Genomic DNA, 23,395 nt, shown 5'->3' with positions numbered 1-23,395 from the left:
TCAAAGTTCCTGAAGCACTTCACATGCTTATGTGGGTAGTCTTCCCCTGCCATGATCACTCACTCAGTCATGTCTGACTCTTTGCAACCCCATGGACTACAGCCTGCCAGGCTCCTCTGTCCATGGAGTTTTTTCAAGCCAGAAGAAACCATAAGTCCCAAGGGATGATAATTGAGGACCTCTGTAATCTCAGAACCTTGTGCTATGACTGCCATTTCAACACGAAGGAAGAGAAGAACGGAAGGAGGAAAGAAAAAGATGAGGGAGAAAAGAAAAAGCAAGCACAGAGACAAACACTCCAGTATAAGATAATACCAAGACCATCTGTCCTTCTTTTTAAAACTTGCATTTACTGCAAGGTCAATCCTTACCACCCCAACCATAGTCGGTTGGAGGACTGTTCAAGAAAACCTGCAGAATGGTTCCCACTCTTTTGGGGTCCTCCTGTTGTCCCTCCTCTCCTTCCAGTCTAGCCTATCCTCTCGACAGCTGACAATTCCTCCCTCCAACTGCAGGCCACAGACAGAAATGAGGCAAGAAGAAAATAAAACTCAAAGGAGGAAAACTAAAGTGAATGCCTGGCAGCACGTATGTGGCAGAAAGCCGCTTCAGGGAACAAAGAACAACAGAGAGCATTGAGAGGTAACCACCTTTCACCCTGAATTCACAGAAAGCCTGGAGCCTCTCAGTTTTAGGCTTCCCAGATAAGCCACCACAGTGCTGTAGCATGGAGCCTGAAGATTTCAAATACAAGTCTGGATTTTGGAAGATGCAAATGAAATCACCCGAGAGGGAACACTAGAATGGCTGCTTCATTCGTTTCCACCGTCCATCCTAATCAGACATTTAATCCAAGTGCCTGCGGGAGGGGGGGGGGGGGTGCTAGGAGCATGTTGGGGGCAGGGGAGATGATAATGGAAGAGGACAGATTAACTCTACTCCAGAGAAATCAAAACCTGTGAGGCAGTTTCTATATGACTTCAGAGTGAAAAGGGGCATGTGTCTGAAGCAGTGGTCACTTGTACCAGCCTCTGATTCCACGCTACCCCTGCCAAATATCACTGGCCCACTTCTGTCTGCTGCTCACTTCTTGGGCTTTTCCAAGCAAGACCTGCCCTAGATGTCCAGAAACCTGCTGGGGGCCTGAAATGGCCAAGCAGAGCCATTTGATTTTCTGTGTGAGAACTAGACTGATGTGAGAGCAGATAGCGGGGAGAGTGGGGGAGTGTACGGGTGTGTATATTTTGGCAGAGCAATGTCAAGAAAGGAGGAAAAGAGGTTAACAACTTTACCACTTCCTAACCACTGCACCTCTAATTTTTCCAGTAAGGAGCTGGCTCACAGATCAGCAAAGGCCCCAGTGGGTCCCTGAAGGGTCCAAGCTAACCTGAGCTACTGCAGCCCATTAGCCCTAGTAACACTGGGGAGAAGCGTTACCCTTATTCTCACCTCATCCTGCTTCCTTTCCCGCCTTTCCACCTTCTCTTCATTCCTTCCAACATTTTGGTGGTGTCTCCTCCTCCCAGAGCCCATTTCTCCCACTGCCTGTTTCTTTTAATAGAGGATTCAAATCTTACGATCAAATTCCCACTCAGTTAGTAGCTCCTGCAGTTTACAGATCCCAGAAGTATACACATCTCCAATTTTAAAAGAAAATATTGCTGCAGATAATATTGGGGTGAAGGACACTTCTAATGATCTGAAGATTTAAATGACTCCTTTCTGTGGGTAGCTGCTGGTTGCTCAGACAGTAAAGCATCTGCCTGCAATGGAGGAGACCCGGCTTCAATTCCTGGGTCAGGAAGATCCCGTGCAGAAGGAAATGGCAACCCACTCCAGTACTCTTGCCTAGAAATTCCCATGGACGAAGAAATCTGGTAGGCCACAGTCCACGGGGTTGCAAAGAGTCAGCCATTGACTGAGTGACTTTACTTTCTGTTTTTCTTTCTGTAGTCAGGCCCTGGCTGCTTGGAGATGGGTCTGGGCCAAGCAGGAGAATGAGAAGTTTTGAGATATAACAAGACACCTCCCTTAGGAAGTGTTCTCCTTCTTGAGTCTCATTCCCAGGCTCCTGTTGCCTCAAACAAGGCACTGGTGGGTCCTAAACCAAGAAGTGGGCTCACTCGTCTGCATTTATATTCAGGAATTAGATGAAGTTCCCAGAAATGAAAACTGGTGAGTAATAGGTTAGGGGTGGGGAGAAAGGCTGTTTACTTCCTCTCTTCAAGTCAGCTAGGTCTCTTGAGGGTTCCCATCTGTGGTGACTTGCCCACTCAAACACACAGCATGTGGCAGCTGCTACCACCAGCAGCTTGGCTGCTTCTAGGTAAGTCAGAGTCACTTGGCCCGAGGGCAGAGCACAGGATGCTCTGGGCACAGCAGGCATCTCTTTTCAGGCAAAGAATGAGACCCTTAACCAAGGACAGAACCCCTTACCATGTCTATAGACCTTGGTTTAGCTCCTAGGACACAGCTTCAGGGGGTAGAGATATGGGAAATGGGCATAAACAGGAGGTGAAAGGGGAGGACACGAGGTCTCCGTCACTTCACTCCTCTAGGTCTCAGCTTCTCTGGCTATAAACTGACAAGTATGGACCAGGTGGTCCCTAAGGTCTGTCTCCTATTCTCACTTTCCGATGCTCCTCTCTCAGTCTTTTCATTTCTATCCTTTCCAGAGGACTTGGGTGGAGATAGTTTCTATGGCTTGATTCAGAGATATTCAACCTGTGCCCTTAATTTGGGGGTCTGAACAGGGACCAAGGAGGAAGGGAATTGAAAACAGGGATTTGGGCAGACACCAGATTAGGAGGTGCAGACACTGGAAACCAGAAGGCAGGCAGTGGGAGCATTCCCTACTGTATTTATCTTTTTTTAAGATATCTTCACTTGTTTGTTTATTTAACGGCTGTGCTGGGCCTTCACCGTGGCGCTCAGGCTCTTCATTGCTTTGTGCGTGTGTGTGTGTGTGTGTCTCTAGCTGCGGGACACAAGCTTCTTGTTGCCGTGGTCTCCCTTGTTGTGGAGCACAGGCTCTAGGGTGTGCAGGCTTCAGTAGTCGTGGCTCATGGGCTCTAGAACATGAGCTCTGTTTGCTCTGCAGTATGTGGGATCTTACTTCTGGCTCCAGGGATTGAACCCGTGTCCCCTTTACTGGCAGGCGGATGCTTAACCACTGGACCACCAGGGAAGTCCCCACTATTTTTATGTTGGTTCTTGGGAACACTGACCTCCGAGGGCAGAGGTGGGCAGGGGAGATTAAATACCATGCTCCAGTCACCCTGTTCTTTGCTGCTGATCAATATTTGTTTCATTCTTTTTTTCTTACAGTTTCAGCTGACATACGAGCTGGTGAGTTTGCTTCATGGCCTTGGATTGATCAAGTTAGGCATGTAAATGTGTAATAGCCACAGGGTACTGTTAGGAAATGTTCTTTGAACAAGAAACTGCTGACATGGAGTTGGTGGTGGTGGTGGTGTAGTTGATAAATTGTGTCTGACTTTCAACCCCAGGGACTGTAGCCTTCCAGGCTCCTCTGTCCATGGGCTTCTCCAGGCGAAATATTGGAGTGGATTGCCATTTCCTTCTCCAGAGGATCTTCCTGATCCAGGGATTGAAACCAGGTCTCTTGCATTGCAGGCAGATTCTTGGCAGGGGCAATTCCCCCAGTACAGTGGGGCTTGGCCCTACCAAGGAGGAGGCCAAGTCTCTCCAAGTCAAGATGCTCAGACTGAGTCCAATACTGAGGCTGAATTGCCACCTCTCAGTTTGCAATGGGTTTTGAGCCTCCCTGGGAATGCCAGTATAGAGCCTGCTCACTTCTCTGCCCTTATCTACATTCTCTTAACACTTGAGCAGATTTCTCAAAGGCTGTGGTGGACCTAGACCCTGTGTGGGACCGAGTGCTCAAGAACGACAGTGTGACTCTGAAGTGCAAGGGAACCTACCCTGTTGAAGACAATTCCACAAAGTGGTGGCACAATGGGACTCTCACCTCAAAACAGACCTCCAGCTACCTCATCGAAAATGCCCAGGTTGAGGACAGCGGCGAGTACAACTGTCAGACAGGCCTCTCTGCACCCAGCAACCCGGTGAAGCTAGAAGTCCACGAGGGTGAGTAGGAGAAGGGGAAAAGGGAACTGACCAATAAAGGAAAAAAAGAGGCCCTGAAAAAAAAAATGTTCCCAGGGGTTAAAACTAAGATGAGATGATCTGTAGTCTATTGAATTACATCAGAATTGGAGTCTTAGCTACAGGTAGGCCTTAGATAAAATGTCAAAGCCTGGCATACATTAGGTACAGGGCAGCTGCACTGCACAATTCCAGGAATCTACATTCACATAGAATATGAATATATGCAGCATGAATGGTGTCATCTGATGGTCAGGGCATGACGTCAATGCTATAATAGTTATTGAATAAATTAAAGAATCCACTTTAGGACCTCAATCTCCTCATTCTCAGAAACAATCTCCACATTCTCTAAGCTACCCCACAAGCCACCCCTAATCTAACATCATATCTATCTCCTCTTCCCATCAACATTACACTCAAATATACACTTCAGCCTAAATTTGGCAATGTGAAATCTCTCCTAATAGAGACAGATACATGTTCAGCCTGCACATTCATCATGGAATGAAAGTCTTTGTGTCTTAACAAAATCCATGCATTAGATGCAAGGAGAAGTATGCTATCACATCACATAGCCTGGTACCTGCTGTGTCTTGTAAGCTTGACTCTATTTGCATGGCTACCCCATCTCCATAATGTATGTGAGTGGAACAAGCCTGGAGGGAAAAGTGGGTTTAATGGAGGTGGACCTGCAACAAAAGTCCATGGACTTGGCTCTCTGAAGCTGACTTTCGGGGCTCCTACGTCTGACTGTGTTACTCAGTTGACTTAGCTCTCGATCTATAGAGCTACTGAGAGGAACGTCTATCATCTAGCTAGGTGAGAGATGGCCGCGCATGTGTGCCAAGTTGCTTCAGTCGTGTCTGACTCTGTGACCCCATGGACTGTAGCCTGCCGGGCTCCTCTGTCCATGGGATTCTCCAGGCAAGAATACTGGAGTGGATGGCCATGTCCTCCTCCAGGGGATCTTCCCCACCCAGGGATCTAAGCCACATCTCTTACATCTCCTGCTTTGGCAGGCAGGTTCTTTGCCACTAGTGCCACCTGGGAACCCCAAGAGATGGCCACCTATGGCCAAATAAAATGGGAAATTACCAAGAGGAAGCAAGAGAAACCTCAAGCCTGGGAGTTGTTAGTTTGTCTTAAACTTGGCTCTAGAAACTGACTTTAGAACTCTAATTAATGTAAACAGCTTTAAACTCTGACCAAGAGCATTAACTTCACCAGGCAAACTCCTGCTCGTTCTTTTGGACCCACTTCATTTACCTCCTTCCCTGAGAAGCTTTGCTGACTTTCTTTGGGCTGAATTTTTTTGGTGCATTCTCTTTGGTCATGCAGTCCTTTGTTCTTAGCCTGTAGTAGCACTTATCAGCTGGTATTATAATTATTTCTGAGTATATGTGTTTCTATGCCTAGACCACAGGTTCTTTGGTGTGCCTTAGTCATCTGGGTGTCCCCAATCTGCATAACATGACTTAGTAAGTTCTCAATAAGATATTTGTTTAACTAATGTATAAATGAACATTCACTGAGTCCATGACAGCCAGAATGGAATAAGAACGTTCTCCCCTCAAAGAAACCAAACTATATATGTGCGTGCGTGCATGTATGTATGTGTGAATGTACAACATACGTTATGTATATATGCGTGTGTGTATCTATATATATATTGATTACATACGTAACCTCCTGTTAATATTTAAGTACATGTTCTTTCTTTTTTTACTAGCATACATACGTTTTATATCCTTTTTAACTTAACATTCTCTGATAAATGTTTTCTCATGTCATTTTAAAATTTCTCTGCAGTATCATTTTAAATTATTCAGGCCAACTTCCTGACCATGACTTCAAGTTCTCTGTGTGTGTGAAATCTGGTTACTTGGCAAGGCAGTTGTGAAAAGAGTTGTTTTGATGATTAACTTTTTCCATCTTGAAGGCTGTGCTCTGTAATGAAATGGTCTTTCTAAAACACTGTGGCCCCTGAAATTAGCAGTTACCATCAGCACTACCAAGCATGCTTTTCTTTCCTCTCCCCGACTTTTACAATGAGTTTTCCTTCACAATTTCTGTAGCCACTCCTGCGGATACTTAGTAACCTTCTTCCTGACTGGTTGCAACAGTCTTGCAAAATCCTAAAACTGTCTATTCCTTCTAAAGTCTATCTACCTTTCCTTATTTTCTAATATGATTTTTACTCTTTGATCTAGAGCTTACAATGGCCCCTTATCACCTTCCATAGCAAATTCAAGTGTAGACTTTACGGGTGCAGCAGCTTGCTTCTCACCTGCCTCATCACTTAGTCCCTCTGCTCTAACTTTGTGCTTTGATCATGTGTGTGTCTGTCCCTCTCTCCCATTAGACAAAAGATCTTGGATTGACTTTAGTTCTCATCTAGAGTCCAGCTGTCTTTTTCCCAAAGAAAGTTATAGAAGGATGGTGCCCAGTCTGGAGTTCATTATCCCTCAGGATCTGGGTGGTGAGCATCCCCTTCTGAAGAGCTCTGTGCTGGATGCTGAGGCCTCCTGGGCCTTGTTCTCTTTGTGTTTTCCAGGCTGGCTATTGCTCCAGACCCCTCAACGGGTGGTAAATGCGGGAAAGCCCATTCATCTGAAGTGTCACAGCTGGAAGAACACTACTGTAGTAAAGGTCCAGTATTTCCAGAATGGCAGAGGCAAGAAGTTTTTTCGTCAGAATTCTGACTTCCGCATTCCAGAAGCACAACTTGAACACAGTGGTTCCTACTTCTGCAGGGGGATTATCGGGACAAAAAACGAGTCTTCGGAGTCTGTGCAGATCACTGTTGTTCAAGGTAAGACACGTGCAGCCCTAAAGGGTCCAGAGACCCCTGTGCTGAGAATCTTGCATTCACACTGGGAAGATGAGTTGGGAGGAAATTGCTGACAATTCCACAGACTTCTTTATAAGTGTCATTCACTCCGAAACATGACAGCAGGTGCAAAGGCCACATTTCCTCCCTCATAAATATGCCTGTCCTAACTTACCTCATTCAAACCATATCTACACTCTTGTATGTCTCTAACATGCTGGCCTTTTTAACCTGGTCCTGATCGCATTTCTCTCCCAAGCCTCAAGTCTTAGCCAAGAGTCCAACTGGCAGTAACCCCTAACTTTCTCACAGAAAGTCCCAGAACCTGTGTTCTGGCTCTGCTGCTGATTGACCACATGACTGTGGCCAGTTAGTCTCTTAAACCTCAATTTCCACTTCTGTAACAAAGACAAGCTGACATTTATTGGGCATCTTTCAGTATGCTGGACACCGTGCTGAATGCTTCATTACATGCACTTAATCTGATGATCATAGTAACCCTTCAAAACAACATTAAGAGATTGGTAATAGTAACTCTACAGATGAAGTTTTCTGTAACTCTAAAGTTTTCTGTAATATCAAAAATGACAGAATGATCTCAGTTCATTTCCAAGACAAATACAGCAATCCAAGTCTATGCCCCAACCACTATTGCCAAAGAAACTGAAGTTGAATGGTTCTATGAAGACCTACAAGATCTTCTAGAACTAACAATAAAAAAGATGTCCTTTTCATCATAGGGAACTGGAATGCAAAAGTAGGAGGTCAAGAGATACCTGGAGTAACAGGCAAGTTTGTTCTTGGAGCACAAAATGAAGCAGGGCAAAGGCTAACAGTTTTGTCATGAGAACGCACTGGTCATAGCAAACACCCTCTTCCAACAAAACAAGAGATGACTCTACACATGGACATCACCAGATGGTCAATACCAAAATCAGATTGATTTTAGTCTTTGCAGCCAAAGATGGAGAAGCTCTATACAGTCAGCAAAAACAAGACAGTCTGACTGTCTTCTTGTCAAGACCAGAAGCTGACTATGGCTCAGATCATGAACTTCTTATTGCAAAATTCAGACTTAAATTGATGTAGGAAAACCACAAGACCATTTAGGTATGACCTAAATCAAATGCCTTATGATTATACAGTGTAATTGACAAATAGATTCAAGGGATTAGATCTGATAGACAGAGTGCCTGAAGAATTATGGTTGGAGGTTTGTAACGTCATACAAGAGGAAATGATCAAAACCATACCCAAAAAGAAGAAATGCAAAAAGACAAAATGGTTGTCTGAGGAGGGCTTACAAATAGCTGAGAAAAGAAGAGAAGTGAAAGGCAAAGGACAAAAGGAAAGATATATTCACCTGAATACAGAGTTCCAAAGAATAGCAAGGAGAGATAAGAAAGGCTTCCTCAGCAATCAGTGCAGAGAAATAGAGGAAAACAATAGAATGGGAAAGACTAGAGATCTCGTCAAGAAAATTAGAGATACCAAGGGAATATTTCATGCAAAGATGGGCACAATAAAGGACAGAAATGGAATGGACCTAACAGAAGCAGAAGATATTAAGAAGAGGTGGCAAGAATAAATAGAAGAACTATACAAAAAAAGATCTTCATGACCCAGATAATCACAATGGTTGATCACTTACCTAGAGCCAGATATCCTGGAATGTGAAGTCAAGTGGGCCTTAGGAAGAATCACCATGAACAAAGCTAGTGGAGGTGATGGAATTGCATCTGAGCTATTTCAAATCCTGGAAGATGATGCTGTGAAAGTGCTGCCCTCAATATGCCAACAAATTTGGAAAACTCAGCAGTGGCCACAGGATCAGAAAAGGTCAGTTTTCATTCCAAGCCCAAAGAAAGGCAATGCTAAAGAATATTCAAACTGCAGCACAATTGCATTCATCTCACACACTAGCAAAGTAATGCTCAAAATTCTCCAAGATAGGCTTCAACAGTGCATGAACCAAGAACTTCTAGATGTTCAAGTTGGATTTAGAAAAGGCTGAGGAACCAGAGATCAAATTGCCAACATCCACTGGATCATCGAAAAAGCAAGAGAATTCCAGAAAAACATCTACTTCTGCTTTATTCACTATGCCAGTGAATATGGCTTTGACAGTGTGGATCCCAACAAACTGTGGAAAATTCTTAAAGAGATGGGGATACAAGACCACCTGACCTGCCTCCTGAGAAATCTGTATACAGGTCAAGAAGCAACAGCTAGAACCAGACATGGAGCAACAGACTGGTTCCAAATTTCAAAAGGAGTACATCAAGGCTGTATTGTCACCCTGCTTATTTAACTTATATGCAGAGTACATCATGCGAAATGCTGGACTGGATGAAACACAAGCTGAAATCAAGGTTGCCAGGAGGAATAACAATAACCTCAGATATACAGATGACATCACCTTTATGGAAGAAAGCGAGGAGGAACTAAAGAGCCTCTTGATGAAGGTGAAAGACAAGAGTGAAAAAGCTGGCTTTAAACTCAACATTCAAAAAACTAAGATCATGGCATCTGGTCCCATCACTTCATGGCAAATAGATGGGGAAACAATGGAAACAGTGACAGACTTAATTTTATTGGGCTGCAAAATCACTGCAGATGGTGACTGTAGCCATGAACTTAAAAGACACTTGCTTCTTAGAAGAAAAACTATGAACAAACTAGACAGCATATTAAAAAGCAGAGACATTACTTTACTGACAAAGGTTTGTCTAGTCAAAGGTATGGTTTTCCCAATAGTCGTGTATAGATGTGAGATTTGGACCATAAAGAAAGCTGAGCACCTAAGCATTAATGCTTTTGAGCTGTGGTGTTGGAAAAGACTCTTGAGAGTCCCTTGGACAGCAAGGACAGTCAATCCTAAAGGTAATCAGTACTGAATATTCATTGGAAGGACTGATGCTGAAGTTGAAACTCCAATATTTTGGCCACCTGATGTGAAGAACTGACTCATTGGAAAAGACCCTGATACTGGGAAAGATTGAAGCAGAAGAAGGGACAACAGAGGATGAGATGGTTGGATGGCATCACTGACTCAATGGACATGAGTTTGAGCAAGCTCTGGGAGTTGGTGATGGACAGGGAAGCCCGGCGTGCTGTAGTCCTTGGGTCCCAAAGAGTCGGACATGACTGAGCAGCTGAACTTAACTGATATTGAATTCCACTTTCCAAATCACTTAGAAAACATCTCCAGTTTCTGTAGCACCATCCTCCAGGGTCAGAGATTCCTTGCCATGGTGCTCCTGGACTTCCTAATTTCCCAAAGCTTCCACCTGGAATCAGACTGGGATAAAAACCCTGATACTGGGAAAGATTGAGGGCAGGAAGAGAAGGGGGCAACAAAGGATGAGATGGTTGGATGGCATCATTGATTAAATGGACATGAGTTTGAGCAAACTCTGAGAGATAGTGGAGGACAGTTAAGCCTGGCATGCTGCAGTCCATGAGGTCACCAAGATTTGGACACGACTGAGTGACTGAACAACAATGCACTGTAAGCAATTAATATGTAATAAGACAGCAAGATAGACACACATCTTCTGAGATTCTAACAAAACAATGCCATACTTTGCATAAAAAATAACTTCATCACAATTTAAATGGAAAGTAAATACTCTCAAATAGCTAGGAAAAGAGAGAGCAAATAATAAAGAAAATGGGGGCAAATTGCAAACAATTAGTAAATCTAAGTAAAGAATATATCTAAGAGTTATTTGTACTTTACTGGCAACCATTTTTTAAGCTCAAAATTATATCAAAATTAAGATTTTAAAAATTGAGACTAAAAATCCACTCTAATCTTACTATCTTATAGCCAACAGCAAGGAATGACTTTAAAACAATTTTAATGGCTAAGAGGTTGAGAACCAACAAATTCTACCTCTTTCCATCTTGGATTCTTCGTTACTGAGCCTTGATAAAGAAATATTTTTCTGACGATAAGTAGGATAAGTAGTAGATTTCAATGGCTCACTTTGTGTGTGTGTGTTGGTTTTTTTTTTTTTTTTTTTTTAGATTTCCTTGAGTGGGATGAATACAATGAGTATAGTTTGGAGACACAAGAGAAAGTTAGTGAATTAAGAAATGGTGTTCTCACAACTTAAACTTTGATATCTTTCATTGCTGTTGTACAGTCGCTAAGTTATGTCCAACTCTTTGCAGCCCCATAGACAGCATGCCAGGCTTCCCTGTCCTTAACTATCTCCCAGAGTTTGCTCAAACTCACGTCTATTGAGTTAGACATCTCATCCTCTGTTGCCTCCTTCTCCTCCTGCCCTCAATCTTTCCCAGCCCCAGGGTCTTTTCCAATGATTCAGTTCTTCGCATCAGGTGGCCGAAGTATTAGAGCTTCAGCTTCAGCATCAGTCCTTCCAATGAATATTCAGGGTTGATGATCTCAAGCAAAACCCAGCTACAAATACCTCCATCAAACATGAAAACACTATTGCTCAAGAAGCACTAGAATCCAAAACTGGTGGGAGGAAGCTATGGCTTTCTTCCAGACTCCCCCACATTCCATAGAATCTGTTTCTTAGCAGGTGTCAGAAAGACTTTACATTGATGACCTCACTGTTTATTCCAATTTTCTGCCTTAACAAATGTCATTTTTTCTCATCCCTCTGCTCAGATGTAAAATCTTCACAAACCGTCTCATCATTCTTTCCACCTTGGCACCAAATCACTTTCTGTCTGGTGATGGGCCTCCTATTTGCAGTGGACACGTGGCTGTATTTTTCTGCTCAGAGAGACCTTCGAAGCTCAGAGGAATGGAGGGATGGCAAAGTCACATGGAGCAAGGGCCCTTAGGACAAATGAAGGTAATAAAAGCAGCATCCCCATCCCATGGGGGTGACAAAAGCAGCATCTATGAACCTCTTTCTAATTTCACAGCCTTATCATCTCCCAACAGGCATCTCTGGGAGCAGCAGGAAAATTACACTTCAGACTCTAGGGATCTGAGGATCCTTCACCCAGTTCTGTTTCTTCTAGTCTCCTATGGAAAGAAAGTGCCAACAGTGAAGGACCAGCAAATATCTGCATTACCAGAAATAGAAGTCTCAGAGCTACTTGGATGCTTTCTCTATTTCAACCATTCTATCCCAAGAGAACAACAATACAGACTCTCAAAGATTACCCCTGTTGTATGAAGATTGTGCTTAAATAATGGATATGTAAATACGAGAATTTGTGGTGGAGAGGCAGCTGGATGGTGGTCTACATCTGTTGCTGCAGACTGGCTGCCTTCAAAGCACCCTAAAACTCCTTCTAGATAGACTGTGGGTACATTTGGGGGTCTAGGGAAGAAAGCACAACCAATGAAGAGGGTGGCTAGGAAAGAGCAGGGTTGTCCAGGATAGACTAGACAAGACCACCACCTGGGCTGTCTTCCTAGAACATGAACCATGGTGGAGGTAAAAGAAAATCACAGAACTGAGATAGGATTGAGTTTTCCAGGGGAGCCCCTGTCAAAAGTATACAATGTGAGTCTGCGAGTATACAATGATAAACCCTCTCAATGTCATAAATAGAAAATGGTCCAGGAAAGGGGTTAGGGGTTGGAGGATTTGCAAAAGAAAGCTCAGAATAAACTCATTGGAAGGAACATTGCTGTCCCAAATTAAGCCCAGTGAACAAAGATATATCAGTGTCTACACTGAGAAAGCATTACAAGAAAAAGTCAACCACAGCTGCACAGAAAGGAGTCGGCAGGAGATAAGAATGCTTTTATACTGAGAATTAGAGAGAAGGGGCATATAAAACCAGAATTTTCACTTCAGTATCTAATTCAGCTTTATTCACAACACCCTTAAACAAATGTTGGGTAATCACTATTAAATGTACTAAACTCTACTGAATTAAATCATGAACTTTGAAATCCTTCACCATGTCAACAATAATGGAGTAGAGGTGAAGTCAATCATTGCTTATGGAAGAAAGCTTTAGCTATCTCTCTTTGTGTTTTAGAAGCTTTAAACTGAACATTTCTTGATTCCGGTAAGGCGTTTTACGAGATTCTGAATGTTATTGTTAGATAGAAGATGGAAAAACCATGATAATAAAACATGAATGATGGAATCCTTTTGTCCTCCCATTGTCTAAAATCTTATTAGAGGTTAGTAAATGAGAAATCCCTCTCCTCTTAGCAACCACCTCACCACAATTCATATGAATTAGTCAACTTGCTAATTCACCAAATCTTGCTGGAACAACTGGGCAAAGGGGAACTTTTCCAGGTGGTCTGGGATAGGAGGATGAATGGGAATTAGAGGTAGTTTTAGAGCATGGGGCAGGTAAGAAAAGGTAGAGCTAGGAAGGAAGTAGGTCAACTATGAGCTTTATGTCAAGCCAGCAACTCAGGTTTGGTATAAGAATATTAGAAGTATAGGGATATCAGATCTGGACATGAGACAAGGCCATTTGGAAACGTTAAACATTCAACTCACATTTACTTAGTACTTAAGTGCCAATTAAAAAAACCTCTTTTTTTTTTTTTAAATTTTCATCTAAGGCTGGCCCTAATTGCAAGCATGGGGGTTCAGTTGCCCTAGGGGTTGTGGGATCTTGGTTCCCAAGGCAGGGATCAAACCCATATCCTCTGAATTGGAAGGCCAATTCTTAACCACTGGACCACCAAGGAAGTCAGTTCCCAAGCTAGCGTTTAGCTGTGGAAGATATCAAGATGAACAACCCAGGGTCATTCCCTGGAGCAATTTCCATTCCAGTGAGAAAAATAAAAAGCATAAATAGAGGATGAAGAAAGGGCTGCCAAAAAGAGGCTGAACGTTTGGCGTTGTGGTTGTGGATGACCAAGAGATAGCCAGGCAAAAAGGAGAGGCGCTGAAAGCTCACGGGCAGTGATTCAAAAGCCAGAGAAGGGGGTCAAGAAAGTGGTTTGGTTCTGTTGCAGTCTAAGGAGTCAGTGAAGGACACGAGGGAGTTCAGGGGCCAGATCTTGAAAGGCACTGCCTTCCAAGCTAAGGAGGTTGTCATTTACCCTGCAAGTCATTGAGGGATTTTAAGCAGAACAGGTCTTTTCTAAAAAGCCTCTCTGGCAGCTGCTTGGAGGCAGGAGAGAAGAGCAGAGTTGAAGACAGGAAACTGCTTAGGCAGCAGGGTGGCTATTGCAGTTAACTCAGGGGGCGAGCAATGAGAAAGTAGATATCAGCAGGCAGAAGAGGAAGATGGCTATTCAAATATTCAGAAGGTAGGTTCTCCAGAAATTGTTAACCAGCAGGACGTCGCATGACTGAGGGCCCAGGGTCTGGAAACACGGTTTCGCAAGTTAAGAACACAAGTACAACAGGCAAGACAAGCAGAGGTAGGGTAAAAGAATCCAGTTTTGGATTTTGAATGCTTACTTCCTTTGGTTGGTAAATATTTTTAAAGCATCAATTTCGTGATGCAGTTTTAATAGAACCTTACTCAAGCAAGTGAAAACTGTTTTACTAGTTGCAACCCTGATCTCATACGCCCATTGTTTAGAAACTGCTAGTAAAATATACAGTAAACTGAGAGCGATGAGACCTGTGGTTGTCAACGGGGAGGAGGCGAGGGAGGAGGGGAGGACCGGGAGTCTGGGGTTGGTAATGGAAACAGTTACACTGAGAATGATAAAGAGCAAAGTCCTGTACAGCACAGGAAACTATATCCAATTTCTTGGGATTAACCTATAATCATGTGTATAACGGAGTCACTCTGCTCTACAGAAAAATGCCATACAGTGCCACAGAGTGCCACAACTCTGCTATACAGCGTTAGGCCAAGGAGATTGGCACAACCCTGTCAATCAACTATTGTTGTTGAGTCGCTAAGTCGTGTCTGACTCCTTTGTCACACCATGCAGTGTAGCCAGCCAGGTCCTCTGTCCATGGGATTTCCCAGGCAAGAATACTCGAGTGAGTTGCCATTTCCTTCTCCAAGGGATCTTCCTGACCCAGGGATCCAGCCTGCTTCTCCTGCACCGTCAGGTAAAGCGGGTGCTTTACCGCTGAGCCACCAGGGGAGCCCAAATCAACTATGAAAGTCAAAGTCAAAGTCGCTCAGTCGTGTCAGACTCTTTGCGACCTGCTGGACTTTACAGTTGGTGGAATTCTCCAGGCCAGAATACTGGAGTGGGTAGCCTTTCCCGCCTCCAGGGGATCTTCCCAACCCAGGGATCAAACCAAGGTCTCCCTCATTGCAGGCAGATTCTTTACCATCTGAGCCACAGGGAAAGTCCCAAATCAACTATACTTCAATTTCTAAAACAAACCAAAAAAAAGCAGTATATTGGACGCAGGCTGGGTGGAGATTTGCAAACTTTCACAGTACTAATGCTATTTGGTTTCCTGTGAGAAACTGACAGGTCTGTCTCAAAGGTCAAAATTGCTGCCTTTCGTCCCTGGGTGGGCTCGAACCACCAACCTTTCGGTTAACAGCCGAACGCGCTAACCGATTGCGCCACAGAGACGAATGGTGAAGACAGGGTTTGCCAAGTCGGCCACTGAATAATAAGCTCGAAGTGTTCTGTGTCTCCAATGTGGTTGAGGCCGGCGTAGGAACTGGTAGAGACATCCCCTCCAGAGCACCAGGGAAGTAAGTAGCCCAGAGAGAAGTGGGTCCTTTTCCCGCACTAGCACCTGCTTAGATCTGAGACAGGACTCAGTTTCTACCTGGAAGAAGCTAAGAAAACGAGAGCAGCCGAGGGTGAATGAACCGGACTCTTCGTCGTCGTTCGGTCTTTCACTCGTGTCCGACTCTTTGCGACCCCACGGACGACAGGCCTCCCCGTCCATCACCAACTCCCAGAGCTTGCTCACTCCTGTCCGTCCAGTCGGTGATGCATCCAACCATCTCATCCTCTGTCGTCCTCTTCTCCTCCTGCCTTCAGTCTTCCCCAGCATCAGGGTCTTTTCCAATGAGTCAATTCTTCACATCAGGCTGCCAAAGTATTGGAGCTTCAGCTTCAGCATCAGTCCTTTCAATGAACATTCAGGGTTGATTTTTCTTTAGGACTGACTGGTTGGATCTCCTTGCAGTCCAAGGGACTCTCGAGAGTCTTCTCCAACACCACAGTTCGAAGGCATCAGTTCTTTGGCACTCAGTCTTTTTTATCTCCAGCTCTCACATCGGTACATGACTACTGGAAAAACCATAACTTTGACTATACCGACCATTGTCGGCAAAGTAATGTCTGTGCCTTTTAATTAACTGTCTAGGTTTGTCACAGCTTTTCTTATAAGGAGCAAGCATCTTTTAATTTCATGCCTGCTGTCACCGTTCACGGTGATTTGGCGGCGAAAGTCTGTCACTGTTTTCATTGTTTCTCCATCTATTTCGCCATGAAGCGATGGGACTGGATGCCATGATCTTAGTTTTTTGAATATTGAGTTTTATTTTTTTATTTATTTATTTTTTTAGTTTTTTTTTTTTTTTTTAAATAACTGCATCCTTTAATGGCAGTAATACAATTATTGGATTAAGAGACCACAGGAGAAAGGACAGGTGGTGTTTCTGGAAGACAGATATGGAGTACAAAAAGGGGTGGAATAGAGTCATGCAACGATCACTGTAAAAATACAGTACGTTATATACATATTTGCACCGTCAACTTTCAACTCTGAAATAGTATTTACACTTTTGTTACATTCCTGGTTAGAGAACAATTTATTTTTTTTCTTTAAAAGCTCGGCCTGATGGCAAATGAAAATTTTGGGTGAATTCATAGTCCCATGAGGTTCTTAGGCTGAATTGAATATTGAGTTTTAAACCAGCTTTTTCACTCTTCTCTTTCACCCTCTTCAAGAGGCTCTTTAGTTCCTCCTCGCTTTCTGCCATAAAGATGATGTCATCTGCATATCTGAGGTCATTGATATTTCTCCCGGCAATCTTGATTCCAACTTGTGCTTCTTCCAGTCTGGCGTTTTGAATGATGTACTCTGCATATAAGCCAAATAAGCAGGGTGACAATATACAGCCTTAACTACTCCTTTCCCAATTCTGAAACAGTCTGTTGTACCATGTCTGGTTCTAACTGTTGCTTCTTGACCTGCATACAGGTTTCACAGGAGGCAGGTCAGGTGGTCTGGCATTCCCATCTCTTTAAGAATTTTCTACAGTTTGTTGTGATCTACACAGATGGGGTTCTTGGGGGGAATCCAAAATGAATGCTGTGGGTTCAGGAGTTCATTTGGTTTTACTCAGAGAAGTACATCACCATACTTTTTTGCTGATTTAGGCAATTTATGCATTCATGTGTACATGCGTGAGTGTTAACTTATAATAACATTATTACTGTGAAAAATTTAAATACTGCATCACATTTCCAATCATATCTGGAAAAATGTTATCTAAGTAAAGGAGCATAGTGAAACAAAACTAATCCTCAATTCCAACTGTTTAGAAGGATTTCTACTAGCTTATTAGGCTCCCAGACAGAACACAGAGTTTATAAAATGCCTGTAATTTAAGGACTTTCACTCTGACATAATCCAGATTCAAATATTCATGGGTCCTTATCCAACAAAATCAACCTAGGGATTCTGGTCAGTGCTGGACCTGATAAAGTTCATCTCTTCTCTCCACTTTTTTTTTTTTATTGTAAAAAGTTTAATAAAGACTTTAAAAATACTCCACATCTATCCATATCTATACCTATACCTATATCTATCTATCTATATATGCACACACATATAGTGAGTGTAATTAAGGCCACTTAGTTGTGTACTTAGAAATGGTTTAAATGATAAATTTAACCTTTACATAACACATTTCATTTTTGCCACAATTAGAAATTATCCCAAAAAAATTTTTAAGGAAGGAGCTATAAGTCTGTCATACCCTTCATCTCTTCTCTCCACTTTGGAGAGAAGCTCCTCTCTTTGTTCTTGAGCCATTTAAAAACCCCAGGCTTCCTGAACTGCATCTTCTCTGCCACAGGCATACCCAACCAGGTTACAACACCAGTTCTTCGCTGAACCCAGGCACTCACAAGAAGCAATTTTCTCTGTTGCCCAAGTCCCAGGGCACCTCTGAAACCAACACATAGAATTTCCGTCTTCCTTCTGCACCACCATCCTCTTAATAATGGGTTCCAGATTAGGTGCAGGTCCAAGTTTTCACTGACTTCCAGTGAAATGAGAATACACACTATATATATATATGTGTGTGTGGTGTGTGTGTATCTCAGATAAGTTTGCCAAATGACCTCCAAGCCAACATTGTTTCTTCACACTTCAAATTTTTGTTTTTAAACGTCCCTTCTTTTATAACATTAAGATGAGGATAGATGACAGTTGATGTGGCTGTGATTGTGTTATTAATTTCCTAACTTAGCAAAACAAAAAGTTAGCAATGCTTTGTTGGTCACCAACATTTGGGGGAAATTTTTACTTCTCTATGAAGACCTAGTTTGGGAATCACTACTTTCATCTTGGCCACAGAAAATAAAAATATCTTTCAAGTTTATTCTAAATAAATATACATTCCCGTACTTCACTTTGCATGTACACATGATAACAATCCAAAAGAAGGTGGGAAAAGAATAAAAGAAAAACTGAGGCAAAAAGAAAGTACAAAATGGGATAGTGAAATAAATCCAAAATATATCAGTAATCACAACAAATATAACTGGAGAAAATGTGCCAGTTAAAAACAAAAGTGGATTTTTAAAATATATTTTATTTTTATTTTGTTTAGAAGAATGACATTAAAACATAAACAGAAAGACTGAATGTAAAAGAATTGTTACTCTTGAGAGTCCCTTGAACTGCAAGGAGATCCAACCAGTCCATCCTAAAGGAAATCAGTCCTGAATATTCATTGGAAGGACTGATGCTGAAACTCTGCAACCAATATATAAAACTGCAACCAATTATATATGTATGTAAAACTCTGCACCCAATAATTACAGTTTATACATTCTTCTCAATTGACTTTGTATGAGGCCATAAAACAAGTCTTAATATACTCATGAAATTGGCACTATTACATATGTATCTTTGAACTGAATGAAGGTTCACTCAGAAAGCAATTACAAAATATAACTTTTAAAAACCTCATGTATTTGGAAAATTTAAAAACATTTGCTTTTAAATAACTCATAATAAAGATAAATTGAAAGAAAATTGAAAAATACTTAGATTGAGTAATTAAAAGTAGAACATACCAGAATTAGCAAATGCTAAATGTTTTACATGTGCTCTTGGGAAAAGGAATACTATACTAACTGTCAATGTTTAGACTATATGTTAAACAGTATTTTCTGTTGAATAAATCTGTTTTTAAAAAATGAAATACAATTTCACCCTATTACAGTGAGAGGAATAAATAGCCAGTAACTATTCTGATTGGTCAGTGCCATACCAATGAACTCCTCAGAAAGAATCCTCCTCTGGGTTCTGCTTTGGCTCTCCCTAGGCACTCCAGAAACCTTCCCCATACCACTGCTAGCCAACTCTAAGAAACTCTAGGTAGTCACTTCCAAGGAGGCCACTCAGTGCCTCCCAATATGTGGGTCTAATTTAAGCCAGCCTACTGCAGGTCCTGGATATAGGTCCCTGTCCCTAAATGTCTCCCAGGACAGGGCTACCTGAACCACAGTCCAATGAGCAAGCGCTCAGGATCAGTCTGACCACTACTCAGCACACTTCGGTAGTCACCCTTGCTTGTAGCCGTCTGTGGGAACTGCAGCCTCCACCCAATCTTGGCACCAAGAGAGCTGGAATAGCAGAGAGAGCAGGCAGGCAGTAACGGGTCATGGTAAAGGCGTCAGCCAGGTGTTGTGGGTTCTGCTGGCACTCCGGCACTGGAGTGTAAGAAAAATCGGGGACTAAGGGATGACTGAGATGCACTTGTTCTCTTTTTCTATCCGTGTTGTGCTAATATTTTACCTTCTTTTCTTGGGATGAGATGGGGGTTATTTTTGGTTTTTTTAAACCCAAACATCTTCCCACCATGGGCATTAAAATTTGTTTTAGTAATAAAATGAATAATTAATGTTTGCGTGTTGCCAGGCACCATTCTAAACATTTACTAACTCATTTGAAAATTGTAATTATTATCTTTATCCCCTCTGACAGAGAAGGAAACTGAGACAGAGAGCCAAAATTCCAACATGGGAAGCACAAGAGACCCCATGTGCTTGACCACCACGTTATGTCACCTCATCCAGCCTAAATGGTTGAGGTCAACCTAACTGCATATCTCATTCCAATAAATGATTTGTGTATGATAGAGATAACACATACATAAAACCCTTGGACAATATTTTAAAGGCTGGAAAAAATGTTAATACAATTGCTGCTAGCTCCACAGAGGATGACAGGGAATTCAGTATCAACATCTATCCTTTCCTAATTTTAGGAAAAAGTTTTCTACTTATTGAGGCAAGTTACCTAATGACTATCCATTTTGGGGGAAAGGAATTGGAGGAATTTGATGCATTTCCCCTATGCTAAACCAGGGTTCAGGTAGAAGCATCATTTGGCTAGTGACAACTGTATAAAATAGAGGCAACAATTATTAAAAATTGGCTAATTTGGTGATGAATATAAAGATTTAACATAGTACTTGCCCTGACATTACCCAGAGGTCAGTTTTATAAGATACAAAAACACATTTATCTACATACATAAACAATAATAGAGAATTTTTGAAATACATATTCTTATAAATGTTTTAAATCTTCAGAATATTCCTAGCTAAACACATTCCTAGCTCTGTGTTTCAACATAAATGAATCCCATAAAGCTAATATTTAACAGAAAAAATGCTAGTTGCAAAAGAATAAATACCACCTGATGCTAGTTATGTAAATTTTAAATCCTTGTGTTTCAATACCCTGTTTAAGAATGAAACAGAAGAAGTCTTCAATGTTCCTCTATTTTTCTTCTTCCCAGTAAGGAGTCTTATTTTGGATTTTATATTTATTATTCCTTTGGTTTTCATAAGCTTCACTACTTGTGTACGTGCATGTGTGCTGAGTCACTTCTGTCATTTCTTTGCAACCTTTATGCAATTCTTTGTGACCTTATGGACCATAGCCCACCAGCTCCTCTGTCCATGGGATTTTCCAGGCAAGAATACTGGAGTACCTGGGTTGCCATGCCCTCCTTCAGGGTCATTATTTGTGTATATATTATCAAATATCTGAAGAACAATTAAGTTAGATAGAAAATAAAGAGGATTCAAGCTTTGGAAGAAGGAACCACAATGGGTAATATCTTCATTCTGAGAGCACTCATCAACCAGACAGAGTCAGGCATATGATCATGCTGAAAACCAACCTTATACCTTATGCATCAAGGTACAGTTTAGAGCTGCCAGACTGGCTGGAAATTGAAGGAATAAATTTCAGAGAGCAGGGAGCATCATCAGGGAAAAACAATGTGCAAATGAATCACATTTCATATTTTGGTTCACCCTAGTACCTGCTGTGTACTGATTTGAGGGAGACCAGGGTGAAAATAACAGTTGGAAGTCTAAAAGAATACTGAGCAGAGATTTCAAGAGCTGCCCCCACCAGAGGAGGAAAAAACACTGGAAATGACATAAATACTCAAAAATAGGAGACTTGCTAAAGAAATTATGATGTAGCCATATAGTATAACAATGAAGACATTAAACTAATTTTTAGGCTAGTACTTAATGAATATAGAAATATTCACATTTAAGTAAACATTCAAGTAGCTTTAAAAATGTGTACATTACGATTCTAACTTTGCAATTAAAATTGCCAAAGAGAAAAAACATACAGCAAAATATTAATAGAGATTTTCTGGATGGTGGAAATATGAGTGCCTTTTATTTCTTTGTGAGTGGCTTATTTTCCATATTTTCTGTAAGGACTATATGTTACCCTTATATTCAGGAAAAATATTATCCTTTGGGAAAAAATTGAGCATATACTATCTACCAGGTGCTCACACAAGGCACTATTTCAAAGGACTCTAGCCTTGCAAAGCGTCTCAAAAACTGTACTTTTGTTCCTCTCCTTTATAAAGAAACTGCAGCCCAGAAAAGTTAAATGACTTGCAAACAAGCCAATCGTTTTTAGTGATAAGCTCAACATTCAGAAAACTAAGATCATGGCATCTGGTCCCATCACTTCATGGGAAATAGATAGGGAAACAGTGGAAACAGTGGCTGACTTTACTTTTTTGAGCTCCAAAATCACTGAAGATGGTGATTGCAGCCATGAAATTAAAAGACGCTTACTCCTTGGAAGGAAAGTTATGACCAACCTAGATAGCAAATTAGAAAGCAGAGACATTACTTTGCCAACGAAGTTCCATCTGGTCAAGGCTATGGTTTTTTCAGTGGTCATGTATGGATGTGAGAGTTGGACTATAAAGAAAGCTGAGCTCCGAAAAATTGATGGTTTTGAACTATGGTGTTGGAGCAGACTGTTGAGAGTCCCTTGGACTGCACGGAGATCCACCCAGTCCATCCTGAAGGAGATCAGTCCTGGGTGTTCATTGGAAGGACTGATGCTGAAGCTGACACTCCAATACTTGGACCACCTCATGCAAAGAGTTGACTCATTGGAAAAGACCCTGATGCTGGGAGGGATTGGGGGCAGGAGGAGAAGGGGATGACAGAGGATGAGATGGCTGGATGGCATCACCGACTCGATGGACTTGAGTTTGAGCAAACTCCGGGAGCTGGTGATGGACAGGGAGGCCTGGCGTGCAGCGATTCATGGGGTCCCAAAAAGTCGGACTGAGCGACTAACTGAACTGAACTGAACTGAAGCAAACAATAGGACTTCTGACTGTCAAACCAGTGACTCATTTCTTTGTAAACCAGTTTAGACATAAAATCTTGGTTTATTCTTCATCATCCCTTGTAGAGGAGAGGTTGTTTCATAAATTGCATTCTTTCGTGTAGTATGGCTGTGTCAAGAGTATGGGCTTGAGAATGCAGGTTGATCCCTGAATAGCAAATATGAAGGAAGGGAGCAAATGAGAGCTTAGTGAATCGTCGATCCAGGAGAAAATAAGAAGGAAAAAGGGTGGAAATCTGGAGTACAGGGCTTAAGACAAAGCCTGAATCCTGGGATGGGATTCAAGTGTGCAGCAGGAAAACAATGGGGATGGCCCACTTAGCTGCAGAGCAGGTGGAAACTTGATTGCAGGATTAAATGATTCAACGCATTTAACGCTGAACCGGGGATCAAAATAACCGCAGCAACTCGTACTCTTGCCCAGGATCCAAGAAATTTGCATTGAAGAGAAGTACTCTTGGAAAGAGCCTGAAGTTCTTTAGTCTTTGTTTTGGGAGAACAAGATAAAAGTAATTTCTCCGTCTCCCCGTCGGGGAATCGAACCCCGGTCTCCCGCGTGACAGGCGGGGATACTCACCACTATACTAACGAGGAAAACGACAGACACAGAGGCAAAATTGCTCCCTAGGAAGTTACTTCTAAACTGCCATAGT

The 23,395-nt window shown here is 42.2% G+C and overlaps 1 protein-coding gene and 2 non-coding genes across 4 annotated transcripts; 1 reads left to right on the top strand and 2 right to left on the bottom strand.

Moving 5' to 3' along the window:
* Nucleotides 1-2,052: 2,052 nt before the first annotated feature.
* On the top strand, nucleotides 2,053-13,054 carry LOC110125746 (low affinity immunoglobulin gamma Fc region receptor III-A-like). Of its 2 annotated transcripts, none has more exons than XM_070467673.1 (6): nucleotides 2,053-2,175; nucleotides 3,328-3,348; nucleotides 3,856-4,110; nucleotides 6,686-6,943; nucleotides 11,607-11,796; nucleotides 11,889-13,054. In XM_070467673.1, exons 1-5 carry the CDS (start codon nucleotides 2,151-2,153, stop codon nucleotides 11,783-11,785), a joined length of 738 nt encoding a protein of 245 aa, XP_070323774.1. In that variant the 5' UTR covers nucleotides 2,053-2,150; the 3' UTR covers nucleotides 11,786-11,796; nucleotides 11,889-13,054. The 2 variants fall into 2 exon arrangements, with proteins under 2 accessions (XP_070323774.1, XP_020730672.2); XM_020875013.2 differs by lacking the exon at nucleotides 2,053-2,175 and adding an exon at nucleotides 2,272-2,326.
* Nucleotides 13,055-15,354: 2,300 nt separating this feature from the next.
* On the bottom strand, nucleotides 15,355-15,428 carry TRNAN-GUU (transfer RNA asparagine (anticodon GUU)). The gene has a single exon. It is a non-coding gene; the product is annotated as a tRNA-Asn (tRNA).
* A 7,836-nt stretch (nucleotides 15,429-23,264) lies between these two features.
* On the bottom strand, nucleotides 23,265-23,336 carry TRNAD-GUC (transfer RNA aspartic acid (anticodon GUC)). Its single transcript has one exon. It is a non-coding gene; the product is annotated as a tRNA-Asp (tRNA).
* Between the last annotated feature and the right edge of the window lie 59 nt (nucleotides 23,337-23,395).

The sequence above is a fragment of the Odocoileus virginianus genome, chromosome 5 (genome assembly GCF_023699985.2).
Source record: "Odocoileus virginianus isolate 20LAN1187 ecotype Illinois chromosome 5, Ovbor_1.2, whole genome shotgun sequence".
Lineage (NCBI taxonomy): Eukaryota > Metazoa > Chordata > Mammalia > Artiodactyla > Cervidae > Odocoileus > Odocoileus virginianus.
The sequence above is the reverse complement of the archived record's forward strand: the minus strand, read 5'-3'. Positions and strand labels throughout refer to the sequence as shown.

Excerpts from the sequence above, each read along its gene's own strand:
- LOC110125746 (XM_020875013.2), top strand. The coding sequence starts at position 2,287 with ATGTGGCAGCTGCTACCACCAGCAGCTTGGCTGCTTCTAG. Across the intron at positions 2,327-3,327 it reads AGCAGCTTGGCTGCTTCTAG|TTTCAGCTGACATACGAGCT; the intron begins GTAAGTCAGAGT and ends TTTTTCTTACAG. Across the intron at positions 4,111-6,685 it reads GAAGCTAGAAGTCCACGAGG|GCTGGCTATTGCTCCAGACC; the intron begins GTGAGTAGGAGA and ends TGTGTTTTCCAG.